The sequence below is a fragment of the Echinococcus granulosus genome (genome assembly GCF_000524195.1).
Source record: "Echinococcus granulosus chromosome Unknown EG_S00070, whole genome shotgun sequence".
In the NCBI taxonomy this organism is placed as follows: domain Eukaryota; kingdom Metazoa; phylum Platyhelminthes; class Cestoda; order Cyclophyllidea; family Taeniidae; genus Echinococcus; species Echinococcus granulosus.
The window spans coordinates 143258-159777 of NW_020170450.1; the positions used below are offsets into that span (position 1 = coordinate 143258).

Sequence of the window (16520 nt, forward strand, 5' to 3'; positions counted from 1 at the left end):
ATATATATGTAAGTTGCATACTTCTTATCAATCGACAAATGAAGTGCAGAAATGTACAATGGGGCGGGAGAGGGTGGGAGGACTGTCATGAAAGGAATGTAGACTGATAGAGATATATACTTGACAATTTGCATAGGGCTTTGATGGGTACAGGCAATGCATATACTCGTTGGGATGGGAGATCTAAAAAGTAGAGGGATGATTGTGTCTACTTAATCAAGTCAGTAGTTAGTATTTTATAAAGCCACCACGTGTGTATTTTTAAATGCTTTTGTGGTACGATCGGCTATGCTGGTAAAATTTTAGTCCAAAAATGTTTATTAGGGAGCTTCTCTTAGAAGTGCTCACTTAAGCTGGAACAGATGATGCAGTTCCCAGCCCTCTGTGATTACGGTAAGCCTACTCCTTTGAAGACCGCTTTGGTGCCACAGTGCTAAATAAACCCTTAACTAGCTCACTCTTAATCATCACCACTTTGAAGACTCACCACTTTTCAGCAGAGGCCTTTTTCATCTGCGACACAGCGGCACTTTTTGAAGGCTGTGATAACGGGGGTGCATTCCGGATGGGATTGGGGGCTACTCTCTTTTTTCTCAAGGTCGACGGACTAGATGCATTGTCCTCAAGACCACCGACATTGATCTTGACAACCGCTTCGGTGGTAGATGAGGCGGTGGTGGCGGTTGTATTGGTGGCATGGACATCGGCGGAGATTCGAAGTGCGTGGCACGACGCCTCCATGGTACTACTATTGGGTGACGAGAGGAGCAAAGCAGAGCTCCTACCAATGTCCATTCGTGGAGCCGCTTCGGAGGCGGTAGTGGAGGCAGTTTCTAGCCCGAAAATGGAACCGATCTTTTTTGGGAGGAAAGAGCAAAGAAAAAGCTTAAATTATGTTAAAATTTAAAAAAGGACATTTAAGCGGAAATGTTTCTTTCACCACGAGGCAGTGCAAGCGTTGAGAGTGGTAATCGTTAAGATTAACATGCCAGAAGAGGGTAAAAGCGCACGTACTTAAACATATTTAAGTAACCGTTTTATTGCCAAAAAGTTACTGCTCTTGGGGGATATTCAAGTAGTGGAAAAGGTAAATGGAGACCCAAATTATTCGCAAATTTGTGTCTTCATTCAATAATATTCGAAAAGAAATCAGTGCTCATGCTCCATTATTTTAGTGAGTGAAAAGCAATAGAAATAAATGAGGATTCATGCTGCGAGAACCCTAGAAACGACGACATTCAAATATCTTACGTTTAAACATGAAAATGTAAATATGGGTCCTAAATTTGAAAAAAGGCACTTATTAGTTTTACTTACTCATTTGACAATAAAACGAAAAGGTGCTCGAGTTCATTTAAGATGTGTCATAGCCATGAAGAATCGGATGTAATGGTTTCTTAACCACAAATGGCATATTTGTCTTAACTCAAATGACGGAGTTGTTTTGGCTTGCTTGCGAGGCAAAGGCGATTCACAATGTTCAAGTGAATACTTCAGTTTATAGACCCAACTAAAAATTCGGCCCCTTCCCCTTTATTTGAAGAAAATGTTGAGGGCAACTTGGTCGTGTTAACAAAACACTTTCATTACTTTAGAGTCTAAGCCCTGCTTACTGTCTCTTAGGCCGCAGAAATCACTTTTCCAAAAAAAGCGCGAAAGAGGAAAACAGACGAAAAGCGTTGCAAGCAGGCGAGAGGAAAGAAAGAATGTGAAAGAAATGGAAATACCTTTTTTCAAATAATTGACACTGCTATCGCCTCTCTAGACAATACGAGGGTAGCTGGGTGATGCGAGGAAAAAAGATAATGATTAAGCCAAAATATAGTTATAATTCCTTCTTTTCCGCTCGTTAAATTAGGTGAAAACACCCCTAAATTTGACACAATAAGTGTTAGCTTTTTATTTATTTCGTAAATCTTGTATTTTTTATAGGATAAAGTGTACATCCTACTGATTACTACTACCAGTGGCAAAAATATGTGAATTGGTGGGACTTACAGTGTGACCAGACGCGGAACGCCTATGTCGTACGCGTCGGGCGATTAGGAGACGAACGACAGGAAAAGCGGCACTTTGGTCGTTGAAAGAGTTGGAAGGGGAGTTGGGGGTTGCATTGAGGGGTGACAGGGAAGAGATCTGTTTGAGCACTGCACGCAGCAGCGCCAGAGGATTGGGAGTATTTACTAAGGATATGCCGTTCACCTCGAGTATCTCGTCACCCACGCGGAGTCGACCATCCTATGATAAAAAGGATATTAAAATTCCACTTAGATGAAATCAGTCGTTTGCATCTCGTCAGCATTATTTAGTCTGAATAACACAAATTAATAGCCACAACAAGTCAACACATTTTTGCTGAACTCACCGCGTGCGCGGCACCACCTTCGATAAGCCCCTTGACAAAAATTCCACTCATAGTAGCGGAATTGGGATACCACTCGGGCAGATCCTCGCGCACGCTGACGCCCAATCTCATGGCTGCCAGACGGTTGCGAATTTTCATGGCAACCCCACTGCCACCGCCATTCAAATCAGTCTCCACAGGGAGTTGCGCTTCCACGGGCAGCAGGGGAATGTCCAGCTTCAGGTAAACACATTTTTCAAATCGCTAGGAGATAATACAATGGGGTAAATAAAGTGTCCACGAATAGGGAGAAGCCTCCAAAATTATGTTTACGGATGAGCGAAAGCTCTCTGTTGTTAAGGTGTCTCACGTATGCTAACATGCAGGCGTTTTTAGTATCTCGTGATATGATCTACACAGAGATGACCTGGTGAAAACAACAAACCCGAATTTGTTGGTTAGATACATTACAAAAGTCATAAAATGAGGTCATCTACTGTGTTTAACTGAATCGTCGAGGACACAACGGAAGGACAAGAACACACAAAAGGCAAATTTGGAGTTAAAGTAAATAGGGGATATAAATAAAGCACCACCTCAGAATGACTCCCAAGTTGTGAGTCATCCGCGCTGCCCATTCGATGACTTCGAAGGAGTGCGTAGTCTGGACATTGTGGTGACATGCAACCACAAGTGCCCAGACTCGAACCAGGACTCAATGTTCGATATGCAGGCTCGTTGTCGATGTTCTTCAACGTCGACGCCGGCATTGTCGTGGAAGCCAACCACTGAGATCGTCTGACGACAAGTTCCACCTCGGAGCCGACAGGTTTTACACGAAGGAGGGAGACTATCTGCGCCTGGGATTTGGTGGACACGTCTTCGCGATCAACCTAAGAGAATAATGGGTACTTAATTTATTTCAGTAGAGTAACTAATTCGCAACATCTTAGCATTTATGTTTAATACACCTCGATGCTTATTTGTGATTTTTTACGAAAAAGGAAACATATTTTCCCAAAAAACTGCTTTAGCTATTTAAAACCCTCTTTTCCTGTAGAACTGAGCTCTATCTGTCCTTTGAGGCAAATGTCAACCAAGCGAGACAAGTACGCGAATAGCTCACCTTCAAAAGGCGGTCTCCAACTCGTAGGGAACCGTCTTTTAGAGCCACTCCACCGGGAATTATGCTCTTAACGCAAACTGCTCTTCCATAAATTGGCATCAAATGGAGAGTTTGGTGTTGCGGCTTCGAGGTAGACTGTTGAAGCTGTGTTTTGGCCGAGGATGCGTGGTCTGTTGAATAGACGCCCAAAAACACCTCCCGTGTAGTTAAACTAAATCCCAAACCGGCGGCAGCTGAAATCACATAAGTAGGGTGTTAATGCCGCCCTGGTGAAATTCTCGTTAAGTGATTATTTGAATGGCCAGAGACCACCGTTAACGTCGTTAATCGTGTTTCTGTCTTCGAGCTTTCGAATCTTACATAAGTTCAATTTTCTTAAAACCCCTGGGATATTCTACAGTCTGAGCGCCTGATGGGTCCTAATTCTACCCGCCAGACATGTGTACAGATACCAGGCTCTAGTTTTACATACTTTGCCAGAGCAGAAGCCCTTGTTTTTTCCATTCTCCAGTGCTTGATTACTCCGGTTGGAGCCCCGATGTTGTCCGTGTTTTAAAGTAATTGTGAAGTACCAACTAGAATCAAGCAGCGCAAAGCTCGGCTCTCAACCCTGCTTCTGGAAAAAAGGTCTCCATGGCTGGCAACTGACTTATTAAATGTATTCCCTGAAGAGCGTCGTCTTGTCTTGAACAATACGAAGCCAGGAAAATTCCACTAACTGGCGTTCAAAGAGAATGCAATTTTGAATCCATTAAAACCCATAGAATCCACCACTATTCTTATACTCAGATGTATTTCCACCTTTATGAGAAGTTTTGGAGGATTTTAAAGCACTGACTGCGTTATTTGGGTCAGTGCAGAAAAAAACGATTACAGAAAGCGTCGGGGAGGAGGTGCAGAATAGAGGGAAGTTCAGCGTCACAACAAGTTAACGGTATAGGCCGTACAATCACCGCGGGCTTTGGTCTTATGCTGATACAAATAGTGAATAGTCTCTTCGGAGAGAAGGTTCAGACCTCATTTTGTTGCTTATAAATTACTAAATTTGAAGGTCGCTTAAGTAAAATGAGTAGTGCGTGTTGTGCGATTAATGTTAGTCATTTGTGTCTTCCTCAATTTTAAGGGGGAGAATAAGAGAGTCTGTTAATTTAAAAACTGAATTTAACCCTCTAAAGATTTTAGCAATGTTTTTGTTGAAAATTCGGGACAGAAATGGGAACAATCGCTTTGCGTTCTTCTTCCTGTCTCGAATTACGCAGTATGTTGATGGGCAGACATGATTTAAAAAAGCCTGGTTTGCACAACTCTTAGTAATTGTTTAAAAAGAACTCAAAATTCAAGAAATAAACCGTCTAATTTAGTGGGTGGATCAGCAAGACCTCGTGCTTTTTTCCTGCAGAGACGATTGAATGTGTTTTTATGTTACTGATGGCTCTTCACAATTCAGGGGAAAAATACGTCTGCGGTTCCTCTTTCAAGTTCCATGTAATGACCTCTTGTAAACTCTGGAGGCTTCTAAAGCGTAAGAGGGTGATTCTGGCGATGCCTTGCTGAAGGGCAGGTGATGCAGCACTTCCACGGGGGCCGTCATTTTCCCCATATGAATGTGGCGGGCTTTGACGAACGTTTTGTGTGGATGACGAAATAAACCGGATGCATCCACATTAATCAAACAGGACGTCAAACCTCCCAGACACACAAATTTCCCATGGAAGGCATTAACAGACAACAAATGGCTTAAAAGTCAAACATATTGTAGTTCTTTTTAATTCCACCAAACAAATGGTGCCTTTCGTTAAATTAATTGCTGGATTGCCGAATTGTACCATTAGGCGGACGAACAGGAGATTAGTTATCCACACATAGCTCATTCACTACCTACCACGCATGTCTTAGAAGGCTATCCATTCCTAAAAACGAGAGGACAAATGTGGTAGAATCTGGATAAAGAAACGGTAGACCTCAGTAGCATGAGATATTGCCCTTTTCTTCACTTGAATTGGTAGGAATTATTTAGTCAGTTGAAGGAAATCACTGTTGTTGGTTTCACAAGTCAAAGTATGCCTCAAAACTTAATCCCGAGGAGATTCACACTATGGGATAGCGGACGGAAGGGAGGGAGGGAGGGAGGGGAGGGGAGGAGATGCTGTCTCGTCCCCATCCCTCACATTCTCATAATACTACACCTTCTAGTGACTATCATCTTTTCTTGGTGTCTCAGCATTAGACAATCACAAACCCACATGAAATATAGAATAGACAGTTGGGTAGAAGTAAAACAGGATCTGCGGTGTCCAAGCCTGTGTTTTCTGGCGATGATGTTGATGCCAGAGGCCAACTTACATTCCATTTAGATAGGATTATAGGTGGTAGGGGAAGACAATTATTTGAAAGAGAAAAGTAGATCAAGAACCTTCTTGCAACTAAGCGATTTTTCCTCATCGCATTTGCAGGAGTGAAATGGTGTTGCAAAATATTCTTTAACTACGCTCAGAATTCTAAACACCCTGCTGAAAAAGATATTTTCTCCAAAGTTTGCCTCAATTTCAAGTTTAAAATTTATGATAAGAAGCTAGTGCGGGGTACGAGTCAGCTAAATCAACTCCTAATTCTTCGACCAATAGGAAATGAACTGGTTTTAGACCTCTATTTTGATTGGCTAAAGGTGTCGGCGGGTCACATTTTGACCTCCTCGAACGATACCTGATCCACCAACTACATGATCACTTAATTGCTATTAATTTTCTCCTTAGATTAATAGAATATGAAGGAGAAAACTGATGGTATTTAGAATATATAACGCATTTCTTCCTCCTTGGCAAATCCTGCGTAAATTGGTCATCTTACCGCCTTTGGGTTTCCAGAACTTAGTCTAGAAAAAATTATTTAATAACCTTTCTCTTATACTAGAATGCGGAAAACCCAAGGTGAACTATTTAAATGAAATGTGTCTGCTTAAGCTGCTCTGGCTCAAAGCACTACATGCCGGAAATAAAGCCGTTGTTGTGGGTCCTTTCAGATTCCACGAGATGCACAAGCACTTTTCGAAATCCTAAAGTAATCACCCTTTAAGGAACCATGCATACCCCTCCCTCTTGCCTCAAAGACGATTTACTTTCGCTCGACTACTTTCTGATGACCGAGTTAAAAGCGTAGTCACAGAAAGCGCAAATGACGGGGTCTAGGATAATATTTAAGTGGATGCATAGCCTACTAACCTCCATCATGACCTTTTGCACGTTCTTCAATATGACCTTCAAAACTAGGGTCTTGCAACACCAATTTCTCCATCTCTCACTCACCCTTTATTAGCCTAATTGTAATCTCCTCTTCCGCTGGTAAAACCTTTGGAACCACTGCTGAAGTCGGCCTTTCAATCGTATTTCCTGAAGGCGAGGCAGAATTCCCCATTGTTGACGTTCTAGTCGCTTCAAATAGTGGGTGCCTCTGAACCGCTGGAACCCTCCTCCTGAATGCTACCACATTCACCGCAGCTGCTTGTAACCTCCGTTCCCTTTCATGTTCTATTTCCGCGGCTGCTGAAAGAAGGTACTCACGCACACTGTCGGAAGCGTGTTTTCGGTTTAAGAGGTCAGTCATGTGGAGAACGGAAGCCTCGTCTATGGAAGACGCTTCGTTAGTGAGGGAAGCGGAGGGGTTCACGCGCAGATGGGATTGTAAAATAGAGCTATGAGGAGTGGGCATCACCACGGAGGCTTCTTTAGTTGGAGGTGGTGGTGGCGGTGCTGGAGGCAGTGGTGGGGATGGTTGAGGAGCGTTGCATTTATGTTGTGGAGCCACGTCTTCAGATTTCCTAAAGAAATATTTCTAATAAAGCTGAATGCCTATATAATTCGTTACAATAAAAATGTGCTTAAAGAGGGATGTATTTGGTCTTAAAATAGAACTAGCATTCTTTATAAAACCCACTTTTTCATGCAACATGTGTGATGTTTATATATCCCCGCAAGCAAAAAAACCCAAAAATCAATATCCTAAGAATTTTTCAACAGATTTACTTGGAATTGCTTCTTTACTCGAAATAAGTAGAATATCAATTCTAACACCCTCTTGGACAAACCACCAGCATCCTTCAAGGTCATTCTGGCGTAGTCTTTATCGATCGCGCTGGCGAGCGGCACTTTAAATGTTGCATGTGCTTGTACTTGTTGCCCTCATATCCACGATACTAATGAACGACTTATGCACTTTTGCCGAGCGGAAAGTATGTGTAGTTCACTAAATCAAGCAGTTCAAATGGTCAAAGGGAAAGCTGTAGACCCCCTTGGGAGCAACATTACGCTGTAACTGAAGTCAACTGTGTTCCCGATTGCATGTATGCCGGAAAGTTAATGCATTTCATACACAGGAGATGCCAGTTGTGAGAAGCGTAGATGACAGGCCTGAACAGAGGTCATAGTGATAGATGAGCTGAGAGACCTAGTACAGTAGAAATAAGGAAGCAGCAGATTTATCTGTTTATGGTAAAATCCCGGATAACATAGTAGTTTTAAGAAAAAATGGGGATTCAAAGATGATTTGTTTTGCGTTTTCCCATAACAATGTCGCTTGAATGCTTCTTTGTTCGTTCAGAGGAACATATTTGCTTTTGAGACAAAATATTGCTCTTTGGACTCTGGAGGCAATAAAAAACCTAAACCTCTCAACTTCCGCTCCGACTACAGTCTATTCAACTTCACAAGCGGTTGCCTAATTGCAGAAGGCGATGCAAGTGACCTGAAGAAGTACAATTGTACGCCGTGTTTAAGGTTGTCTCGAAAGCTGCCAACAAAGTCAGAGAGACGATGATCTGCCCAGAAAATATAAACTAGAGACCTTTATTATAGCGTACGAAAAAAGTAGAGAAAGGATTCTTCCACATCCCCATCTTAAATGTTATATTTGTCGGCGATGGAACTTCTGGCCGGTAGTTTCCATTACCCAGCCACCTAACTGTCAAGGACTGACGGATGCTCATCGGCGAGTAAAGATATGTCTAGGGAAGACTTTAACAGCCAATAACATCAGCTAGAAGCTCGATGAGATCTAAGCTTCAAGACGTTCGCCAATCCAACTGAGGAGAGTATCAACTAAGAATCCTAGCCGCAGAAATGTTGTCCACTCGTTAGCCCGACTTTTGCAATCGCTTCCATTTTATAGTGGATGGTTAACAGAAAGATTAAGTTAACTGAAGTCGGGTACGATGTCACAGTAGCTACCGTTGTTGTTTTTGTTGTCGTGATGGTCAGGGAAGTATCAAAGCATGCCAAGGGAGAGGCTCAAAGCAAGACAAGTGGAAAACGTGTGTCCGTCACCGCATTATGTGTCTTCCAAACCAGTTGAATTGTTCCTCTTCCCTCCGAACATCCAACATTCTTTTTCGGCTCTTTTTCTTCAAGCGAATTTATACCTACTTGAGGCAAGATTGTAGATCTATACCTCGGCAACCGCCTCTAGATTTAGGTGAAAAGGCATAATACACTTTCGACAGCTGAACTTTTAAGATATTTCTATAAAAATTCTAGATATGTGGCTAACTTCAAGTCACCAGGAAGGCGGTAGACTTTTACATGACTGGGATAAAATCGGCCTTTGGTAAAATATTAATGCATTCAATCGCAAGAAGGGTGCTCCTATTTAGTGCAAGCTGCTCGATAAATTTATCCTCCATGCTTGAATCTTTCACAAATCGTAGAGTTCCACATCGCCATCCGCCTTACCTACAAGCTATTTACGTCTTTATCGTCCTTTTCAGTTCCAAAATCTCCTTTTCAGACATTTTAGTCATGGCTGTAGCTCATTGGATATTTAAAGGACTTTGCAACCTATAGTAGCGATATAGGTATTCTCATACTCAAAGATGATTCCACCTGGAAAACGTTATTCTCAGATTAGGTACAAGCTCCATTGTGGATGGGCCTCTGTGTTCGGTCCCACACAGATATCTCACTGGAACATTCAAGGAATAGGAAAACGATGAGGCCACATCCTAACCCGAATGAGGTGATTACGAAACACATTAGTATCACCGAAACAAGGTGGATGGAAGAGGTGTATGGAATAGATGGGTGAATAGATGGATGGTCACGGGATGGATGGATGGATGGATACAGGATGGATGTGGGATGGATAAGGGTAGACAGATTGATGAATAGATACAGGATAAATGGGTGAATGGATACGGAATTAGTGGAAAAAATTGGCACTTATTAACGATGAATGAATGTCACCACCTGCTTCGCACCAATCTACTGCGACATTGACATCGAATAGCCTTTTCCCCTTAGAAGACTCTAATGACTGCCGCTCCTGCCCCGTGGCTGGTTTTTAAAGCTTCCTCTAGGCTGTGCAATGGCTGGCCAAATTAGATGAGCCCAAGGCGAGAGTTAAGTAAGACGATTTAAGGGAAGGAGAATAAGAGACCTGCGAGGTGATTTTAGAATCCCGTATGGCTAAATAGGGGATTTTGCCTCTTCAGGTAATCATTCCACCTACTGAACAAGAGGCTGTTGCCATGATTACGTCTATATAGATGTGCTTTAGGAAAACTCTTCGACATCACGGCAAAAGAAATGAGGAAGGACAATAATCCTGAGTAGGGTTTATCACTTTGTGGGGGTTTTTTCTAAAATCTCCCCTAGGCTGCGTGACGACCAGCCAAATTACAGGTGTCCAAGACAAAAGTTGAGTAAGAGGATCTGAGGCAAGGGGAAGAAGAGGGTTGGACAGAGATCTGAGGAGGTTGCATAGTAGAATGGAACTTTTATTTGATCAGGGTATCATTCCATCTGCAGTGCAGGATTCTAGGACCGCAACAGCAACTATCTCTGTGTGTGCGTTTTCATGGATCTGGAAAAGTTGCGAAATACCCACGACAAATGAAGTAGAGAAGGACAGCATTTGCAGGTGGAGTTTTTTGCCCATTCAAGGCATTATCTGCATCTTGGCTTGCAAAGTTTTGTCCGAAATGCTTTACTGGTAAAGAAGATGGAAAATAACGCTGGTAGCTGATTAAAATGAAGATCGCTCATAATGGAAGAGATTGTCTTCCCAAATTTAGCCCACAATATAGCAAAAAATCGTAGAGTAAAGAGGTGGTCACTTCAAAATTTTGTTATCTAGGGTAACTGAACCAAATTAAGTGGTTCTACGACTCAATTTTTTAATATTGTCAATGGCATAAAACCCAATTTCTGCAGGTTCTGGCCTTCATCCATTTTGTATCTACCCATCCATCAATCCATCCATTCATCTCTTCACCCAACCACCCTTATTATTATACAACTTTATGCTTTGTACGCCTTAGTATATCTGAATTTATTCCTCGAATTGTCTTCAATCCCAACAGTTAATTCTTTTCCATTTCTTCACAAAGTAAGTCAACCTGGTAAATGGGATGGCAAAATTTTTACTATAGAGTATTTTTTTCACCATGTTTTCCCACAGAGATGGGCGTTTGATCAGCTAACATTCAATAGTTCTCCATTTAATTCTGATGACAAGTTTGCATATCTAATTAAAAATTACAATTTCTTTATCTAAGAGAATAGGATGGATATTTCCACGGTTATTTTTCTAAATGTTAGAGAAGAAAATTATAAAACACTTAGTAGGATCACTACAAAACGCTCAAATTTCTGGTCTCACCCCGTCAACACCGTTTGAGGAGACCTTTTAGGGGGTGGAGGCGGTGCTGGGTGTCCCATCACACCCATTGGTGAAGTGATGACCTTGAGAGCCATGCTGGCTATGGTGCCAGCGGTAGTGATGGTGTTGGTGACTGCGGCAGTAGAGCTCATGATTGGTGGAGGCGGTGGTGGTGGTTTTCGAAGGTCAACGAATGCACTGTGACTCTCGCCCAATAAGGAATTTTGCAGCTGCCAAACTGATGGTGAAGCCTCGCGCTGAGTGGTTTGAATCTGAAGACATTAGCCAATGAGAAATAAGATGGAAAAAGTGCTTAAAAAGTGAGAAATTTAACCAATTAATATCATAAAATGCCAAATTGTCAATAAAGTAAAAAGAATTCAATCATTAGAAGGGGAATGAACAAAGTGCTACATAGGGGACCCACAACCGTGTCAGTTCCATTTACATGGTGATTGTGTCACAGTTTTTTAGCATTCAGAGGCAAAAAAACACCTCTTATTTGCCAAATCCAACAAAATTTAACAAAAAGTACTGTAACTGAGTAATACTTTGTGGAAAATACCTTTTTTGAAGTCGTCAACTGCATTAAATGATAAGCCTATATAGAGTATCAAACCGGACAAATGCTGTTTTATATTTCCCTTTACAAGGTTTTTTTCTCCAGAAGTTAAATAAAAATCCTCCCCCGGCCACCTTCTCCTTAATCCCAACTGCCTATCCTAGTGACCATATGTTCATATGATTGTCGAATGTCAAATGAAGAAAGAGGTGACACTCATCGTTTGCATCTTGAAGAAGTATCCTCAGAAGGATGTGAAAGATATGCACGAAAAATGCTGCCGTTCTTCCCTTCTTCCTTTCCTCCTTCTCGTTCTACGGTGCAAATCTTCTTCATGATTATCTATGACTATTTTTAAGTCGGGGATTATGCTTGCGTAGCTGTGAAAAGTGGTGCGGGGGGCGGATAGACGGGTAAGTAGGCTGGTCTCAGCCAAGGTTATTGTTTGACCTTCAAGTCATGGCAAACAATTGCATCTTCCGTCCACACTAGGTCAGTCTTCTGAACGTGAAGTAATGGGTCATTAGATGATAATTACTGATATATTTGATCCTCTGGAGTTGAGGCAAGAAAAGTCCCTAGTCACCAAACTAATTTACAAAGGCTGCATTTTACAAAATAAAAGAGGCAAATTTTAAAATACTAGCAAACTATGAAGTTTCTTGGGGCATGCGGCGCGGAGCTGACTAACTTTCTGTACACTTTTGCCATTGATGGTGATACAAGGGAACTGTTTCCCAGCCCAGAGTCACCTTTATCAAAGGCTTTTTTAAGGCGAGTTAACTAGTGGATAGAAAAAAAAATGATTGCTCATGACCGACAGATATTGAAGATCCACCCGAAAGTGGTGGATCTGTAAAGGATTACTGTCCAAGTAAAATATTTTGAGTGGGGCATTCTGCAACCGCCCCTCTTCCGAGTGAAATCGGACAAGAAGCTTCTGCCACCTTGAAATCGACCTACAAACGGGTTGTAAATCCGTCAAGCCAAAACAATGACTACCGTATGTAACCGAAATTTTATGACATGAAGGTTGAAAATAAGTGAGTAGTAGTGAGGATGGAGCGAGTAAGGCGTGTCTTGTTGTTGGACTAAGGCCTGGTTATAAACAATCGCGTGCGTTTCACAAGTCCCCTCCAATCAGCAACATGTTACAACAAGTTCCACTGAAACCGCACAGGCTTTTATTTCGTTCCCTCGGGAGAAGATTTCAAAGCGGGTTGTTAAGTTTTTAGCCGACTCTACAATTCGTATAGCTGAAAGCGGTGTGTGTTTGAATCGCCTTGTTTTCTGTCAAAAAAGTGCTTTTTGGTTCAAATTAGCTAATTTGGCTCCTATGCAAAAAAGTTTTGTTCAACTCTTCAACTGAGCTCCGCGACCATTTCATTCTACGCGGCTTGCGCTTCCACTCCGCAGCACAGCATTCGGAGAAGAATCCACGCGCCGTAATTTTAAAGCTCAGCAAAATGAGCTGCATTATTTGATAGAAAAAAGAAAGAAAAGGCATTTTAACAAAATGTCTTCAGGTGTGCAGTCCATTAGTTAATGTCTCACTCGCGATAGAGAAGGAAGGAAGTGAACTCTTTGTAGAGTCCGATGGAGCGTTTCCCACCCCCGACTCCTTCCCTTTAATTCCTCTTTGCAAAATTGTTCAAAAAATTTACCAGAGGAAAAGGTTGACTAATTTGTTTGAGTATTCACTCGCTTGGTGATAATCCATCAGGCATAGGTACAAAAGGAGTCAGACAAAAAAAAATTTCCACGAAAATCAGATCAGCAAGATCTCAAAACCCTTGCTTTTGAAGGAACTTTGCTTGACTTGATCACTTCAAATCAAGGACATGAAATTCATCACCTTGTGGACAACTTTGCCTGAGGTCCACCTCCTTCCACCAAAGGCCTGTAAAATCAACTCCGACTGACAGATGGAAATGACGCAGTCAGTTCAATGCCTTTTGCCTTGTATAGAAAAATGCGTAGTCAGAGGATGGACCACCACAATCCTGTCTCTCCATTATTTACAGCTGACGCAAGAGCTCTTTACAAACAGTCCAAGTGACGACAGTTAGAAGTATTTTAAAGTCCAATGACCGCGTACTCCTCCGGTTGTACTTCCACCTCGGCGGTGTCATTCCACCCACTCGCTCTACACAGTGGCTACAAACTATCCCCTCATGCTTAGCATTATTACGCTGTCAAGAAGGAATTCAGGGAGGTGAGGCGTTACCTTCGAATTCCTAACCTGTGAAACGACATCCCACACACTTGCCTTTTTGCCTTCCAAACTAAAAACGAAATTCCCCAAAGGGGTTTTGGAACTCATGAAAACAATTTGCTCTTTAAAAATCAAATTTCAGAGAAAAGTTTAAGGCCATCTGTCCAGAACAATGCTTAATTTAGAGTGGCCGAAAAGCTATCGGTTTCTGGGTAAACTATGTGCTTACCTCGATAAAATCCATTTCATTCAGTCCTAAACAACACAGTTTTTTGGATAGAAGGTTGGTATAAATCTTTTGGTTCACCCAAAGGTCTCGTCGTGGGCCTGTTCTGTCTAGATAATCTTCTTTGCTCTACTGAGCAAGAAAAGCAAGTAGCACTTCTATTCATTAAAGTAGTATTTCAGTAGTATTTAATGTTTTTAAATCTGGAGGACTAAGGAATAATGAGAAAACATTGCAAAATGAAGTGACTTATTAAGTACACAGAGACTTTACATGGTTACTTAAATGGACCTTTTGGGTGACAAGCTGTTAGTTACCACCAAACCCGCGGCTAAGCGGACGACACCGATTCCAAGGAAGGAGGCAAATGCTGATCCCCCCAACGTAACTTTGCCAATTTGTAAAGCCCCTACAAAAGATGTCTTTCTCTAGCCATATGCACATATCTTCCCCATATTATGGGCATCTATTCCATACGGAAGATTCCTTCCGCCACCCAGCCTTCGCAATCAAGGGGTCTGAAACATGGGAGGGAGCAGAAGAACCCGTTCATGATGTTCATGAACATGATCATGGTGTCCCAGCTCTCAAAGATTTGTTTTTTCCTACTCTTTTACCCGATTGCAGCTTTATTTTTTCGTAGCCATAGCATTTGTTTAAATTGAGTCAGGTAAAATTTAGGTAATTCGTAAATTTTCCCATCTCCACCTTAAAAAGGGCGAACGAATTGAAAAAAAAAAGTTATTAAAAGTTATTAAAATTTTCGTGCAAAGACATGTTAAAATGAACAGGTTGGTACATTTTCAAAATCAAACCTATGAAGCATTTCGTTCAAACAAAGTGCCCTCCAAACAATGCTGTGGCGTAAGATTGTTTACAGGGGAAAGCAAATTTTGGTACGAAAAAAAAAACCGGACAAAAAAAGCCAAAAAGTCCACTTTTGGCTAATCCGAGGATTAGGAAATTATTAACTCTTCACCTGCTTCGCTAATCGCCTCCCGCCCCGACTTTTATGGTCCGGTTTTTTTTTCAAGCAGATGAACGACCACGAACGTAAGTTGAGTGGTTTAAGATTTTACAATATCTTGAGAAGGAAAAAGACAAGTACTTCCTCTGCTTCAGCTAAAACAAAAAATCGCCCCACACGCTGGATTTCCAGTTAGATACACCGGCAAAAAGTACTCCACCAATCAGCGTAAAGTGAGAAAGAGATCGCGGATTTAAACAAAAGGCGAACAAATTTAGCACGATATAGCAAGTTTCGAGGCTCTCGTGCGTTTAAACACTGCTTCCTGCTTTATTTATCCACGTCAAAGAAATTGAAGTGTTGACCAAAAAATTGCAAGAAGTGACTTCGACCGACTGGTTCGGTCTGCTAACTGATGGAGATATTAACGCTTCAAAGCCCCGCCTCAAGTGAAGGCTCTTCCATATGGAAGGGAATTCTGAATCGCTACGTTTAAAAATAAGGTCAAATCATGACGGGGGAGGTCAAATGCACCGATTAGCCTCAGGAATTACCACTTACCGATTCGCATTGAGGAACAGGCGTTGAACTGTTCGTTTTTGGGTGATCCGCGCTGTCAAAATCACCCTCACTGGAGGGCGTACTAGTGCCCCCCTTGTCTGCTACTCCACAACCGCTGCCTCCAGTCAGAACTCGATGGAGTTTAGAGAGGATTTTTGGTTCCTTTTTAGGCGTTTTCTTTGATCTAACAAGAAAAGTCGTTAAAATAGGGGCGAAGTTTTTAACGATGGTTAAAAAAATGGGAGAAAAGGTTATAATAGGACAAAGGGGTAGTCAAGTCACATTTACGCCCCCACGGTTTTGGTGTTTTAAAGGAGCAGGATTATAATCCTAAAGCACGAACTTTTCTGATAAATGCAATTTCGGGAGTACCCCGTCACGGTGTAAACCGCCCAGGTGGCAATCGACGAAGACGCAATTGACAAATTGCCGCTGATCGCAGTGCTGATTGGTCTAATGAGCAATTTCACTGAAGGGCACTCGGTCATTAGTATAAGCCAGTTATGCAAAAAATTTTAATAAAAAATCACCCAATGATTGTTTTCTGCAGGATAGGCCATAAAAGCTAGTATGCTAAAGCGACAAAATTTCGCGTTTTAAAAGACGTTTCCCTACTTTTAAGGGTCAGCCTAACCGCAAAGCACTTCCCTTGTTTAAATGACTACTAAAAGTGGCGGTTAGTTGGATACTAGATTGGTTGAAACAAGTTGTCAGGATTTGCTTCCATTCGGGTTCAGTGGACTGAAGAAACCGGTATGCCACACCCCCAAAAGTCCGTATTTGGCAAAGATTTGACCGGAAGAAAGACATATATTTTGATAATCAGTAATTTCTGTGCAAATTTCTCCTCCCGGAACCAAGGCACACAGGGG

The 16520-nt window shown here is 41.9% G+C and overlaps 1 protein-coding gene across 1 annotated transcript in view; it reads right to left on the reverse strand. All coding sequences in view use genetic code 11, as the record gives it.

Annotated features, from left to right (window-relative positions):
* Positions 1-483: 483 nt before the first annotated feature.
* Positions 484-16520, reverse strand: part of EGR_07113 (Partitioning defective protein) — a gene marked incomplete at both ends in the record, with an annotated part of 24579 nt that continues 8542 nt past the window's right edge. Inside the window, 7 exons of the mRNA XM_024496362.1 lie at positions 484-885; positions 1999-2238; positions 2366-2581; positions 2938-3237; positions 3471-3703; positions 6773-7284; positions 11118-11389. Of these exons, the coding sequence (XP_024349203.1) occupies positions 484-885; positions 1999-2238; positions 2366-2581; positions 2938-3237; positions 3471-3703; positions 6773-7284; positions 11118-11389 (2175 nt within the window). The remainder of the gene's footprint in view (positions 886-1998; positions 2239-2365; positions 2582-2937; positions 3238-3470; positions 3704-6772; positions 7285-11117; positions 11390-16520) is intronic.